The following is a 13896-nucleotide window of genomic DNA, read 5'->3' as shown; positions in this document are numbered from 1 at the left end:
CACCAGTCTCCCTGAAATTTAAGATATAAACTCCAAAGGATAATCTCAATTGTAAAGGATGACTCCTAATCACTCTTTAACTTTAGGATGGAAGTTTATTGACAACATAACTCTATAGGGTTAGAAGTCTTATCTACTCTGAAATATTTTATATAATACATGTTGTAAATCATTATTTGATTATTAAATAACAGAGATTTTCATGGTATCAGAGCTTTTCACCAATCATTTACGATAACATCAAATCTAAACAAATAATAATTTCGTAAAATCTAATTTTCATATTTAAAGTTTTGAAACTTTTTAATTGCTGCCGGAGTTTGATTAGGTTTTATTATTTTGCATATATGCAAAATTTTCAAAAACAAGTCGTCAAATCAATGAGAAAAATCCCAATGAGCATCAGTAGATATAGTTTGATATTTCCCTTGTAATGTTATAAGCTGTCAATGGAGCCTTGAGTTGCTTATTGTCGTTCATCTTGGTTTTGTCATAGAAGATATAGCTCTAATCCAACTCCAAGGATATTCAGACAAGGCGACTAAATTGGCACATAAGATATTCTTTTGATAGGATTGAAGGAATTGGTTATGATCTTGCCCCAGGAAGAAAGATTATGTGATGGTACTTTTACACAGTGAAAAATAAGAAGTTTAGAGTTTAAATTCTTATTTTGTATATAATTGGTAAATATTACTCCCTCCGTTCCAATTTATGTGAACCTGTTTGACTGGGCACGGAATTTAAAAAAAAATAAAGATTTTTAAAATTTGTGGTTCTAAACAAATAAAAAAGGGCCCCAGAGTATTTGTATGGTTATAAAAGCTTCTCATTAAGGGTAGAATTGTAAGTTTAAGCTAAATTGTTTCTAAATTTAGAAAGGGTTCATTCTTTTTGGAACAGACCAAAAAAAAAATAGGTTCACATAAACTGGAACGGAGGGAGTATTATGTTAGGTAATTAAATGAGAACACATTTAATAGTGGTAATTAGATTTATTATTATGCATAGATAGGTAAAAATATCGAAAAAGTGAAGCCCAACTTCTTTTTTCCCCCTCAAGTGAAGCCCAACTCATGAGACGAAAGCCCAACTCATGAGACCCATCAGCTACACAACTGCCTAGCCCAATTAATTAACAAGAGCAATAAGGACCACACGTGTAAAATTTCAAAAATTGCTAGGGCAAAAGTTGGGCAATCACGGGCAGTCCGGGCAATACTCAGAATTTCTGACCGTTGGCTTTTTCAATTCTCACGTACAAATATATAAGCTCCTCTGTATCCCGCTTCTTCACACTATTCAAAAAATACACTCACCCCCTCTCCCTCCCCCAATCTACACTTAGAAATCAAATTCATTTACACACAGAGAGAAGAAAACTGTATCAATCAATTACTGTTTGATTGATTTTGTTCCCTAGTTCGTGCTTTCCCATTCGAAACCAAGAAACTGAAAACTGGGTGAATCTTTTGTTTCTAATTCTAGGTAATGTTTTTAGCTTTTACTGATAGAATTATATCTGGGTTTTGTTTATTATGTATAGATCTAGTCGATTTCAACACTTTTTGGTTATTTCTAGTGTTTTATTTTTTGCTTAATGTGCTACTGTTACAGATGCATTAATCTTTTTGTTTTAACTTGCTTTATTGGCTTTGAAGTTAATTAGTGTTGTTGGAATTATAAAATAGCTATATATAAGCTCTCTTCATGAATTGACGTTTACTTTGTACTTGAAATTTGGTTTTTGTTGACCAATTGACCAAGGAATCCTGTTCTGTCAAATAATATGCATGACTTAAATAACTTATCCCACCTTCTATATGGGATAAGTTATATTATGATTTTGGTAAAAAATAAAAATAACACTGGTTTAGCTAATACCTCCAACCAAACACTTAATCCCAAAATTTATACCGGGATGACCCACCTAATCCCTTAAACCAAACCATCCATTATGATCAACACAACCTTCAAAACTCATGATAATGGGCCTGCCTCTACCTTTCTCCACTTAAATACCTGGTTTAGTTTTCATAACTGTGACCTAGTGCCATTGAATTAATTTTGTACCTCATTTTTTCAATTAGCCCAAATAGATCTGAATGGACATAGATGACTCATATAATGACAATACCTAGTTTTAGGATTGAGGCGTAGTTGATTGATTGGTTGTTTGTAAAAAAAAAAGAAGAAGAGGGCGCCTTTTAGTGGGAAGCATTCAAAAGTTGAAAACTTCGGTTTTCTTGGTTTTGTGAGGTTTGTTGATGGCATGTAAAATTTGAATGGGATTTTCAAATAGTTGCTCATGCCTCATTGTACCTCTATATCGCTACTGTGCCCCAAAGGAGAATCCTCTAGTACTATATAAAGTGCTATTTTATTACTAGAAATATTGTATATTTTAATAATTGCCACAGTGTCTAACTTTTTCTGTCTGGGTTCAGTTTTGTAGGAGAAATGGCTCTTGAGATCACTCAGTTTCTATTGGCTGCTCAATCAGCGGATGCCAAGATTCGGACTGAGGCAGAGGCTAACCTTAGTCAGTTCCGAGAGCAAAACCTACCGGGATTTCTTCTTTCACTGGCTGTTGAGCTCTCAACTGATGTAAAACCCACTGAATCCCGGAGGCTGGCAGGTATTGTGCTTAAGAACTCTTTGGATGCTAAAGAAACTGTCAGGAAACAACAGCTTGTTCAACAATGGCTGGTAATTGATTCATCTTATAAGTCCCAAATTAAAAGCTTGCTTCTGAGCTGCCTTGGATCGTCTGTACGCGAGGCAAGTCACACTGCTGCACAAGTGATTGCTAAAATAGCTTCCATCGAAGTTCCTCAGAAACAATGGCCAGAGCTTGTTGGTTCTTTGCTTGTTAACATGACTCAACATGGAAGGCCTGCATCCCTTAAACAGGCCACATTAGAAACACTTGGTTATGTGTGTGAGGAGATATCTCACCACGATCTTGTCCAAGATGAAGTAAACTCTGTCCTCACTGCTGTTGTGCAAGGTATGAATGTTGAGGAGGAAAGCCCTGAAGTCAGACTTGCTGCAGCGAGAGCTTTGTATAATGCTCTTGATTTTGCTCAGACGAACTTTGATAATGAGATGGAGAGAAATTATATTATGAAGGTCATCTGTGAGGCAGCCACAGCAAAGGAGACACAGATAAGACAAGCAGCTTTTGAATGTCTTGTTTCTATTGCATCAACATATTACGGGTTGCTTGAACCTTACATGCAGACTCTGTTCGAGTTGACAGCTAAAGCAGTAAAAGAAGATGAGGAAGCTGTAGCCCTTCAAGCAATTGAATTTTGGAGTTCTATCAGTGATGAAGAGATAGAGCTTCAAGATTATGAGGTCCCTGATAGTGGGGATTCCAATGTGCAACATTCCCATTTCATTGAGAAGGCTCTCGAAGTATTAGTTCCAATGCTGTTGGAAACATTATTGAAACAGGATGAGGAACAGGACCAGGACGATGAAATCTGGAATCTGGCTATGGCTGGTGGAACATGTCTTGGTCTTGTTGCCAGAACTGTTGGAGATTCTGTTGTTCCCCTTGTAATGCCTTTTGTGGAGGCTAACATCATGAAATCTGATTGGCGCTCCCGCGAGGCTGCCATATATGCATTTGGCTCAATACTTGAAGGCCCGAGCATTGAGAAGTTATCTCCCATGGTCCATGCTGGATTAAAGCATCTGCTTGATGCGATGAAGGATAACAATGATCACATAAGAGATACCACAGCATGGACTCTTAGCCGTATCTTTGAGTTGCTGCACACTCCAGCTTCTGGATTTTCAGTGGTTTCACCAGCCAACCTTCAACAGATTGTGGAAGTGCTGTTAGAGAGTTTAAAAGATGCCCCTCATGTTGCTGAGAAAGTTTGTGGGGCTATCTATTTTCTCTCTCAAGGATATGAGGATGCTGGGCCGAGCTCGTCTCTGCTCACACCATTTGTAACTCAGATTATTGGTTCTCTTATTTCAACGGCTGATCGAACAGACAGCAGTGGTTCTAAGCTCAGAACCACGGCATATGAAACCTTGAATGAAGTTGTTAGGTGCTCTAATCTTATTGAAACATCTCAGATCATTAAACATCTTTGCCCTGTTATCATGACCAAGTTGGCACAAACTGTTGAGCTTCAGATTTTATCCACTGATGATAGAGAAAAACAGGGAGATCTACAGGCTTCCCTATGTGGTGTTCTCCAGGTTATTATTCAGAAGCTAAGTAATTCTGATGAAACCAAGTCTATAATAGTCCAAGTTGGCGACCAGATCATGATGTTGTTCTTAAAGGTTTTTGCCTGTCGTAGCTCAACTGTCCATGAAGAGGCGATGCTTGCTATTGGCGCTCTGGCCTATGCAACTGGATCAGACTTCTTGAAGTATATGCCAGAGTTTTACAAGTATCTGGAGATGGGGCTGCAGAATTTCGAAGAGTACCAGGTCTGTTCCATCTCAGTGGGGGTGGTTGGTGATATTTGCCGTGCATTAGACGACAAGATCTTGCCCTACTGTGATGGGATCATGACACATCTTCTCAAGGATCTGTCTAGTGGTGAACTTAATAAATCTGTAAAGCCCCCCATATTCTCTTGCCTTGGGGATATTGCGCTTGCCATAGGTGAACATTTTGAGAAGTACCTTCAATACGCATTGCCTATGATGCAAACTGCTTCTGAAGTATGTGCACAATTAGACAATAGTGATGATGAAATGGTAGAGTATGGCAATCAGCTCAGGCGCAGTATCTTTGAAGCATACTCTGGAATTCTTCAGGGATTTAAGAATTCCAAGGCCAATTTGATGTTACCCTACGCTCCTCATCTCTTGCAGTTCATTGAACTGGTTGCGAAAGACAGACCAAGGTATTGTTAAGTGGATTTTCATGGACATTTTCTTTCTCTTACAATATTTGCACCTTATGAGTTCTGACATGTGTATTCTGGTTGGTTCTTTTGCAGAGACGAGAGCGTAACAAAAGCAGCAGTAGCTGTGTTGGGGGATCTAGCTGATGCACTTGGTTCCAATGCAAAGACCATATTCAAAGATCCTGCATTTTGCACACAGCTGTTGGGCGAGTGTCTTCAATCTGATGATGAACAGCTGAAAGAAACAGCAACATGGACACAAGGAATGATTGGGCGTGCCTTCTCTGTTTGTGGGTGAGAGCTGCTCTTTACATAGGGAATCTTTTGTTTTCCCCGTTGTATTGCCGAGGCTGAAGTTGTCAGGTTACCCATTTTTTTTTTTTTTTTTGGAATCAGCTAAGCTTGCATCTCTTGTGTTGGCTATTAAAGTTGAGGTTCTTCCTTTTTAATTTTTGGGTAAGCAGAAGGGGTGGGGTAATTTTTACAGCTTCAAGCTTTGAGGCCACCTTGTCTTGGTAGCCTGCTGTTATGTTATGACTTTGTCTAGTCCTTTAATATAATTTTACAAGTCAGCTTCCAGTAACTCATCATTCTGTCTTGGTAACCTTTCTCTCGTTACTATCATTCGCTGAAGATCATGGTTAGTTTTCGTTCTTTCCCACAATTTATGAATTATTTATTTATTTCTAAGTTCTAGTATTAGTTTAAATAGTGGAGTTCATATAATCCACTTAAATTTTTAAGATAATAGGCAAGTCATGAAACACCTGTATGTCTTGCTGGTGGCAGTGCCTTTTTCTTCAACAATAGAAAATATGTTCTGGTATAGTCTTTGCAAATTGTATAACCCTTTGGACATGGTTTTCTTTGCATCACAAAATAGATGAGATAAATGATGATTGCACATTAAGGTGTCTAAATTGACTCAAAATATAAATTATACTACATAACCTTTATGTGACCTGTGAATAAATTCTTGGATCTTTGGTTCCGGCGTTATAACTTTCTTGTCAAATCTTGTCTTTTCCAGTTGTACCCATTTTTGTCACTAGCATGTGTAACCCTTCCTGATTGAGCTAAACCTGTTAACCTTACCCATTACTTTGTTAAAGTCAATTTAGAGTACATGGATTTATCTTGACGAATCTAACCAAATTAAGAACTGTATATGATGCCAATGAATGATTGTTCTTTGAGAATGTGGTGTCAATATGATTTTGTTATGACAATTAGTAGGCCTGCAATTTGCTTACTTTCGAAGAGTTTTTGATCAATTTTGTCCCTTGTCTTTGAGGGTAGGTCTATTTTGGTCTCTCAAATATAACTCTGAGCATATTTAGTCCCAAGTATGCTAAAGCGGAACACCTTTAGTCTCACTGACACAATATGTTCAAAAACTAACGGTGTTACCCAACTCTGATTCATGAACCAAATCTTCTGCTCTGAAGCAAAATGTTTCCTCTCCTTTTATTGGATAACGCAAATTATCATTTTAATTCTTCAGTTTTAGATAATGTCTTCTAAAATTTTGACCTTGAAAATATCCCCTTTTGTGCCAGTTTTCAATGAGAAAATGACACTGTATAGCCGCTGTAAAAAAATAGCCGAAAAAATGTATATACATTTAATATTTTCGGTTGATTTTTCCAAAAAGAAAAGTTAAAATTTGAAAAAAATAGAGCTGCCAGGATCACTTCTAGGCATATTATTGAAGCAAACGAATAACCAGGTTGTATTATCACTTTTAACTCGTGCTAGAAACTATTTACATCTGGTAGCAGAAAAAGTATATATATATATATATATATATATATATATATATATATATATATATATATATATATATATACATTTTGTATGTTAATATACAAAAATTATACAAATTTTAAGTACTTTTTTGGCAATTATTTTTACAGTGGTTATACAGTGTCATTTTTTCATTGAAAACTAGCACAAAAGGGGATATTTTCAAGGTCAAAATTTTAGAAGATATTATCTAAAAATGAGGAATTGAAGTGATAATTTGCGTTATCCAATAAAAGGAGAGGAAACGTTTTGCTTCATAGCAGAAGATTTGCTTTATGAATCAGAGTTGGGTAACACCGTTAGTTTTTGAACACATTGTGTGAGTGGTACTAAATGTGCTCCACTTTAGCATACTTAAGGGACTAAATATGCTCATGACTATATTTGAGGGATCAAAATAGACCTACCCTCAAAGATAAGGGACAATATTGACCAAAAACTCTACTTTAGAGCAACAAACTTAACTTTGACAAGACACCTGATTTATGCTCTTTTAGAGCCTGTTTGGAAAGCCACCTAGGAATTGGATTCATGTTTGTTTGACCTAGAAATTACTTGGTCCGCATGAAATTGGGTTTAATTGGAGGCGTGTAATTACTCTCCAATTCTCAAGGCGAAGTGGGAATTGATGGTAATTACGAGGTTGCATTTTGGTTTCTTTTCTTTTTTGTTTTTTTTTTAAATTTATTTTCTTTATAACTTTTTATTTCTATTTCTTAAAATTTTTAAATTTTATTTTTACCTTTTAATTTCTTTTGAAATTTTAAAATATAATTTTCTTTGTACATTATTTATCGTTTATTTCTCTACTTTTGCTTTTTGTAATTCCATGTAAATTCTTATATTTTATTATTCTTTTTTTTGAAATTACACCTCCTAATATTAGAAATAATGAGTCACTAATAAACTTGGCATATAATGAGAGATGCAATTAAAGTGAAATTTCGTTGTTGAATGTGATTATAAACTTATTATGTTTCAAAATCTTAAGTTGTAGTGGAACTTACATTATTATGTTGAAATTTAACATATATTAAACTATTTTTTATTTATTTTGAATTGTGTTATATTCATGGTCCCAATTTACTTGTTTTAGTTGTATTGGCTCATATTGCATGTAGTTCATTTTTTAGTTAGAATTGATAGATTAGTTTTCTCAAATATTTGAATAATGTTATGACATTATATTTATAAATATTAATTTATTTTATCAAACAAGAATTCCATGATATTCTTACAAAATGTATGTTTTTAGTTTTTGTAAGTATCTAAACTAAATATTATTAATTTGAAATATATATAAAAATTATTTTTTCAATATTAATTATAAATATATGATTACTAATTAATCTATATTCATAAAAAATATACATCTTAAATATCAAATATAATATCATTTATACTTATAATTGTTTTTATAGGCATATATTTATTATCTATTTACTTTTAAGTTTTGGTAATTACTGTCACAACTCCTTTTTCCCGCGGGGGATAGGGGAGTTTTTCCAATTTAAGTGACATAAATCGAAATGAGATTATTTATTAAATTCAGAGTCACCACTTGGAATAAGTTATGGTGTCCTAAGTCACCGGTTTATTTTAAATCCCAAATTGAGGAAATTTGACTCTATTTATGGTCTGCGAACACAGAAGACCGGGTAAAGAATTCTGTTAACCCGGGAGAAGGTGTGAGGCACTCCCGAGTTCCGCGGTTTTAGCACGGTCGCTCAACTATTAATAATTTGGCCTAATTATCTGATTTATTACATATTTAAGACTTATGGTACATTGTTTATCTTCTAACCGCTTTTAATTGTTTATGGAATTATTTTTGGAACAAGTCACGATGTCGTACACTTGTCATTTTGGCATACGTTGCAAACCGCGCCACATGAAATGTACCCGCGATTTACGACATGCTTGTTTTTATTATTGTTTGAAGTTGTGGTCGAGTCACGTGAAACGCACACTCGAATTAGGGTTACGTATCCTAACTATGCCACGGGAACCGTACCCATAGTCACGATGATTTATTATTAATCGCGCCTAAAGCAAAACTATGCATATTCATGGTTTGATTATCCTAAAGTTCGAGATTGCATGTGAGGTACAAACGTTATGGAGATATACTGTAGGAGCCAGATCATTCTTTCCTGAGGGTTTTAGACTATTCAAGATGACATTTAATTTCCAGAAGCAAACATTATATGGAATTATAAACTAACATGTTATCAACTCAATTTAATTTATGAGATAATCGACAGCCAACCAAGAGAATGATCGAACTTGATTCAAATTTACAGCACAAGTACATTCTGAATTTGCAACACTAGTATAATAACACCTCGGCTACACCAGCTACACGATCAGGCCCTATTACTAGGCTCCATACCCAAGGCCCAACGGCCTAAGGTCCAGACTCGTTCAAAGGACTCCCAACTGGCCCAAGTTACAAGTCTGGCCCATTTATGAAGTCCCTGTTAAGACGAAATCTGGAGAAGAACATCATTCACCCAAATTTTGAAACCATGTGTAAAGCTAAATTAGAGGTTAAATTTACAAAGATAGCCTACTCCATAGCTACTGATTACAATAGCTGAATTCATGAATTATTACAAACCTTTTCAAAACAAATCTTGTACAAATCATTCATCAGCAGACAACCCTCAAACTTAACGTTACAGAAGACTTAACTATTGCTATCAAGGGCACTTTGCTTATGAAGCCCTTTATTACACAACATAATGCCTAACGTGACCCTAAGCTTCCTACCTGAGGACTTCTGCTTCCAATTACTCTCCCAAACTTACGAAGATATAGCCATTGGGCTATTCTTCATAAACTATTTGGCGAATCAAATGGCCCACATGTTCAGGTTTGACTAAGGTACTGCTGGCAGTCTCATCCAAACAAAGTCATTTTTTCTTGAGAATGTATATTAACAGCAATAGGAAGAAAAGAAAAAGCAATACAAATGGTCAATCCAAGCAAAACAACTTAAACAACATTTAGAACTAACAAGCCAGACATACAAGGCTGAAACACGCAACATGTCACTATGAACGAACTAAATTTGCCCTTAAAAAAAATATCAGCAATAAGAAACTATTTAAATACATTAGGATTTAAGTCAATACATCGAAAACACAGTGATAAGTCAACAAAGAGAAAATTAGCAATCCCTTTTGAAGCATAACCAATGTATAGAATTGTGATAAATACCTAACAACAGATAGACCAGCTGAAGAGCCAAATAAAGGCCAAGAGAGAAATAAACAACCATCAGAACTGAGTAGCAACCAAGAAAACCAAGCAACAATCCTAGCCTTAAAGCTGAGCCTGAAACACAGCTAGTCAACAACAACAGCAAACCAGAGAAAAACAGCCTTAAATCTGGGAATTTCCAGTATTCTCTAGAAGAAATCCATCAGAAAATGAGAAGAAGATTCAATTTCAAAGAATTCTCCCTAAAATCTGTCTATTCCCGATTGTATTTGAGAGGAATAAAACTCAGTCTAAAAAAATCCACCCTTCGTCTCTATGTGAAGGGTGTATATATAGGCTATCTAAAATCAGAGAAGGTCTGTTGGGGGGAAGGAATATGTCAGCGTGAATTCAGGGAAGAATAGACGAGGGGAGGGAACCTTTTTTCAACTGAAAAATGCCAATTGTCCCTTCTAGAAACATACTATCTGCTTAGGCTTGGGCCAAATGTTATGACCTAAATGGCCCAAGACCAAGCCCAGATCCGACATCAAAGAAAACAGCCCACAAAAGAAATGAAACAACAAATGCCATATTTCAAATAAAATCAGAGATTTGACTAAGTACTTAACTTTTAATTAATCTAAATCAGTTTATTAGTTGAATAAATTGAACATGCAATTAACGACGAAGCTTAATCAATCAACTGGAAAAAAGAAAAAGAAGGAAAAACGACAAAACAAAAACAAACAAGAAAAACACAGAGCCGGAACAAATGAGGAAAAAGAATACTAATTTAAACGCTAAAGAAATGAGTAAACGAAACAACCCGACGGGCAACGGGAACGATGAACTCTAGCCGCGAATCGATGAAAGGACCGGACTCCGGTAACTTCGAAACGGGTCGAGACTAGCCTAGAATAAATGCTCTCAAAAAGATTACTCGATGCATGTGAGTCTCACTAAAATAAACAGAAACACCAAAGTAATTTAGAAATAAACCAGACTAGGGTTTTTCTGGAATTTTAGATCTAAGATTCGCTAATTTTGGTGGGTTTTTTTTTGATGAAATTGATGGGGGATTAGGGATTAGGAGGGTATGAGGGTTATAGGGTGCGAGTTTGAGAGGATTTGGAGTGGTGCCGCCGGCGTGGGATTCTGGGCAGCTAGGGTTTGGAGTGAGTTTGAGAGAGAGAGACGAGGGGTTTGGGGGGCGGCTAGGGTTTGTGTGAGCGAAAGAAAAGAGAGGGAAATGGGAGGGGTCTCCAGGGTTTTGGGGGGGGGGGGGGGAAATTCGACAGATATAAGGGTTGGGGGAGGGGGGGCAGGCCGTCCGATCAGAGGAGATCAACGGCTGAGATCGCTGTTAACGAAACGACGTCGTTTCGGTTAAGTGACGAGGCTAGGCCGGGCGAGGGGGTTTGTAGGTGTTGGGTTGGGCGGATTTCGGGTAATTGTTTGGGCCAAAATTGTTTTGGCCTAAATTTGAGACCAAAACGGGTTTTCTTTCTTTTCTTTTCTTTTTTTCTTGATTTTAAATCCTAATAAAATTAATTAAAACCTAAATTAAGTCTTAAATCAATCTAATTTGTAGAAATAAACCTAGTTATCTATTTTACCATAATTAATTAAATTAGACTAATGAAGGAAGAATTACTAATTTGCAATTTAAAGCTAAAAATGTAATATATATATTACTAATTTGTAATTTAAAGCTAAAAATGTAAAAATGACTCATATGTATATATATTTTTTGATTTTCGTTTAATAATGCAATTAACTCATGCAATTAAATCCTAAATGCAACTAGACCTAAAATGTTATGCACGAAATACTTTAGACATTTTGGTATTTTTTTCTTATGATTTTAGCATGTTAAATATGCAACTAAATGCAAGCAACTTTTAACCAAAATTCCTATAAATTCTACAAAACTAAAAACAATTAAGAAAAAAATCTATATGTGAATTTCTATAGGAATATTTTAGTCGGGCAAAAATTACGTGCTCACAGCTGCCCCTCTTTGCTTGGAAACACGAAGAGTTTTCGGGCAAAGATACCTTGAGCAAATACGAGCGATTTTTGACCGTTTGTATACTCCATGGAAGCATTTTGAAAACGTTTGACCGAACCTTGCTTCTGAGGTTGCCTACATATCCTCGGCTATGGAGGAATCAGGTAGCTGGACCTACCGAGAAGCTGTGATTTCACTATTGCTGCTGCTGCTGCTCTTTCTTGCTGAGCTCCCTATCACACCAAAGTCAAAATAAAAAAGAAACTAACTAAGCCTATCAGCTACGAGTTACAAGATTCCTATCTATGAGTCTTCTGAAGCTTGATCTTGAGTCTTGAATGGTTCTTCATGTGGACTTTTGACTTGAACCTTGATGCTTGCTAACTGCAGGTGCTAGTTCTTTCTTCTTCAGCTTTTCGGATCAAGATGGGACATGCAAAGCTTGCGACTTCAATCATGTCTTGAGCAGCCCATATCTTTTCATCTACTTCTGCATTTTGGATTCACTTTTTTTTTTTTTTTTTTATAAATTCTGGATTGAGACTTCTTCCTTTGGTCATCTCGGACTGTCAACTCGCATTCTTGAGGCGAGCTTCTGCTACTTCTAACTTGAATTAAATCCTCAAATGGCTTCCCTCGTTCTCCAGGTGGGCGCCTGATGACTTAAAACTCGAAATAAATTCCCTCATTCTCCAGGTGGGCGCCTGATTACTTAAAACTGAAATGAATTCCCTCGTTCTCCAGGTGAGCCCCTGATGACTTAAAAACTTGAAATAAATTCCCTCGTTTTCCAGGTGGGCGCCTGCTGACTTAAAACTTGAAATTAATTCCCTCGTTCTCCAGGTGGGCGCCTTGTGACTTAAAAACTTGAAATAAATTCCCTTGTTTTCTAGATGGGCGCCTGCTGACTTAAAACTGAAATGAATTCCCTCGTTCTCCAGGTGGGCGCCTGCTAACTTAAAACTTTAAATAAATTCCCTCGTTCTCCAGGTGGGTGCCTGATGTTGACTTAAAACTTGAAATGAATTCCCTCGTTTTCCAGGTGGGCGCCTGATTACTTAAAATTGAAATGAATTCCCTCGTTCTCCAGGTGGGCGCCTAATGACTTACTTGAACTTAAAATAAATTCTCTCATTCTCCAGGTGGGTGCCTGCTGACTTAAAACTTTAAATAAATTCCCTCGTTCTCCAGGTGGGCGCCTGATGTTGACTTAAAACTTGAAATGAATTCCCTCGTTTTCCAGGTGGGCGCCTTGTGACTTAAAAACTTGAAATAAATTCCCTCGTTTTCCAGGTGGGCGCCTGCTGACTTAAAACTGAAATGAATTCCCTCATTCTCCAGGTGGGCGCCTGCTAACTTAAAACTTTAAATAAATTCCCTCGTTCTCCAGGTGGGTGCCTGATGTTGACTTAAAACTTGAAATGAATTCCCTCGTTTTCCAGGTGGGCGCCTGCAATATGACAACATAGACAAAACAGAGAAAATTTTCTGCCCCAATTTGTACCAGGAACATTCATTGATTGTTAGTTGCATCCCATTATCCAGGAGGGTCCTGAAAACTTAAAACTAGATCCCATTATCCAGGAGGGTCCTGAAACTTAAGACTGAACTTATCTGGAACATATTTTCCTCATGGGGAATTCCTAGCACAGCAAACAAGATTTCTTTCCCCTGCTTAAAACAAAAAAAAGTTTGTCAGTTTGAAACTGTGGCGGTTAGTTTGTGGCATCCTTGCTGAAGGTGTCTGCTTCTGCCACTATCCTGCTTCATTCTGATTAGCTGCTTCGGGCTACGAAGAATTGTTTGACCTTTCAATCGGACCTCGAACACAAAACCTCTGAATGACTTGAATCCCTTACACTCAACTCGTCGTATAACACTTTCATTCTGACAACTGTGGAACCTTTGCATTTCCTACAAATTCACGAATCACTTGACCAACTGAACTTCAGTTACCATCGCACTGCTCATTCTAAACCATGTCACTTG

At 36.6% G+C, this 13896-nt stretch overlaps 1 protein-coding gene across 1 annotated transcript; it reads left to right on the top strand.

Annotated features, from left to right (window-relative positions):
- The first annotated feature begins 1295 nt into the window (after positions 1–1295).
- Positions 1296–5466, top strand: LOC107805657 (importin subunit beta-1-like). Its single transcript, XM_075233386.1, has 3 exons — positions 1296–1488; positions 2448–4880; positions 4977–5466. Exons 2-3 carry the CDS (start codon positions 2461–2463, stop codon positions 5179–5181), a joined length of 2625 nt encoding a protein of 874 aa, XP_075089487.1. The 5' UTR covers positions 1296–1488; positions 2448–2460; the 3' UTR covers positions 5182–5466.
- Positions 5467–13896: the final 8430 nt, after the last annotated feature.

This window comes from Nicotiana tabacum, chromosome 2 (genome assembly GCF_000715075.1).
Source record: "Nicotiana tabacum cultivar K326 chromosome 2, ASM71507v2, whole genome shotgun sequence".
NCBI classification, from domain to species: domain Eukaryota; kingdom Viridiplantae; phylum Streptophyta; class Magnoliopsida; order Solanales; family Solanaceae; genus Nicotiana; species Nicotiana tabacum.
Note: the sequence above shows the minus strand (reverse complement) of the source record. Positions and strands in the feature narration are given on the sequence as shown.

Excerpts from the sequence above, each read along its gene's own strand:
- LOC107805657 (XM_075233386.1), top strand. The coding sequence starts at position 2,461 with ATGGCTCTTGAGATCACTCAGTTTCTATTGGCTGCTCAATCAGCGGAT. Across the intron at positions 4,881-4,976 it reads GTTGCGAAAGACAGACCAAG|AGACGAGAGCGTAACAAAAG; the intron begins GTATTGTTAAGT and ends GTTCTTTTGCAG.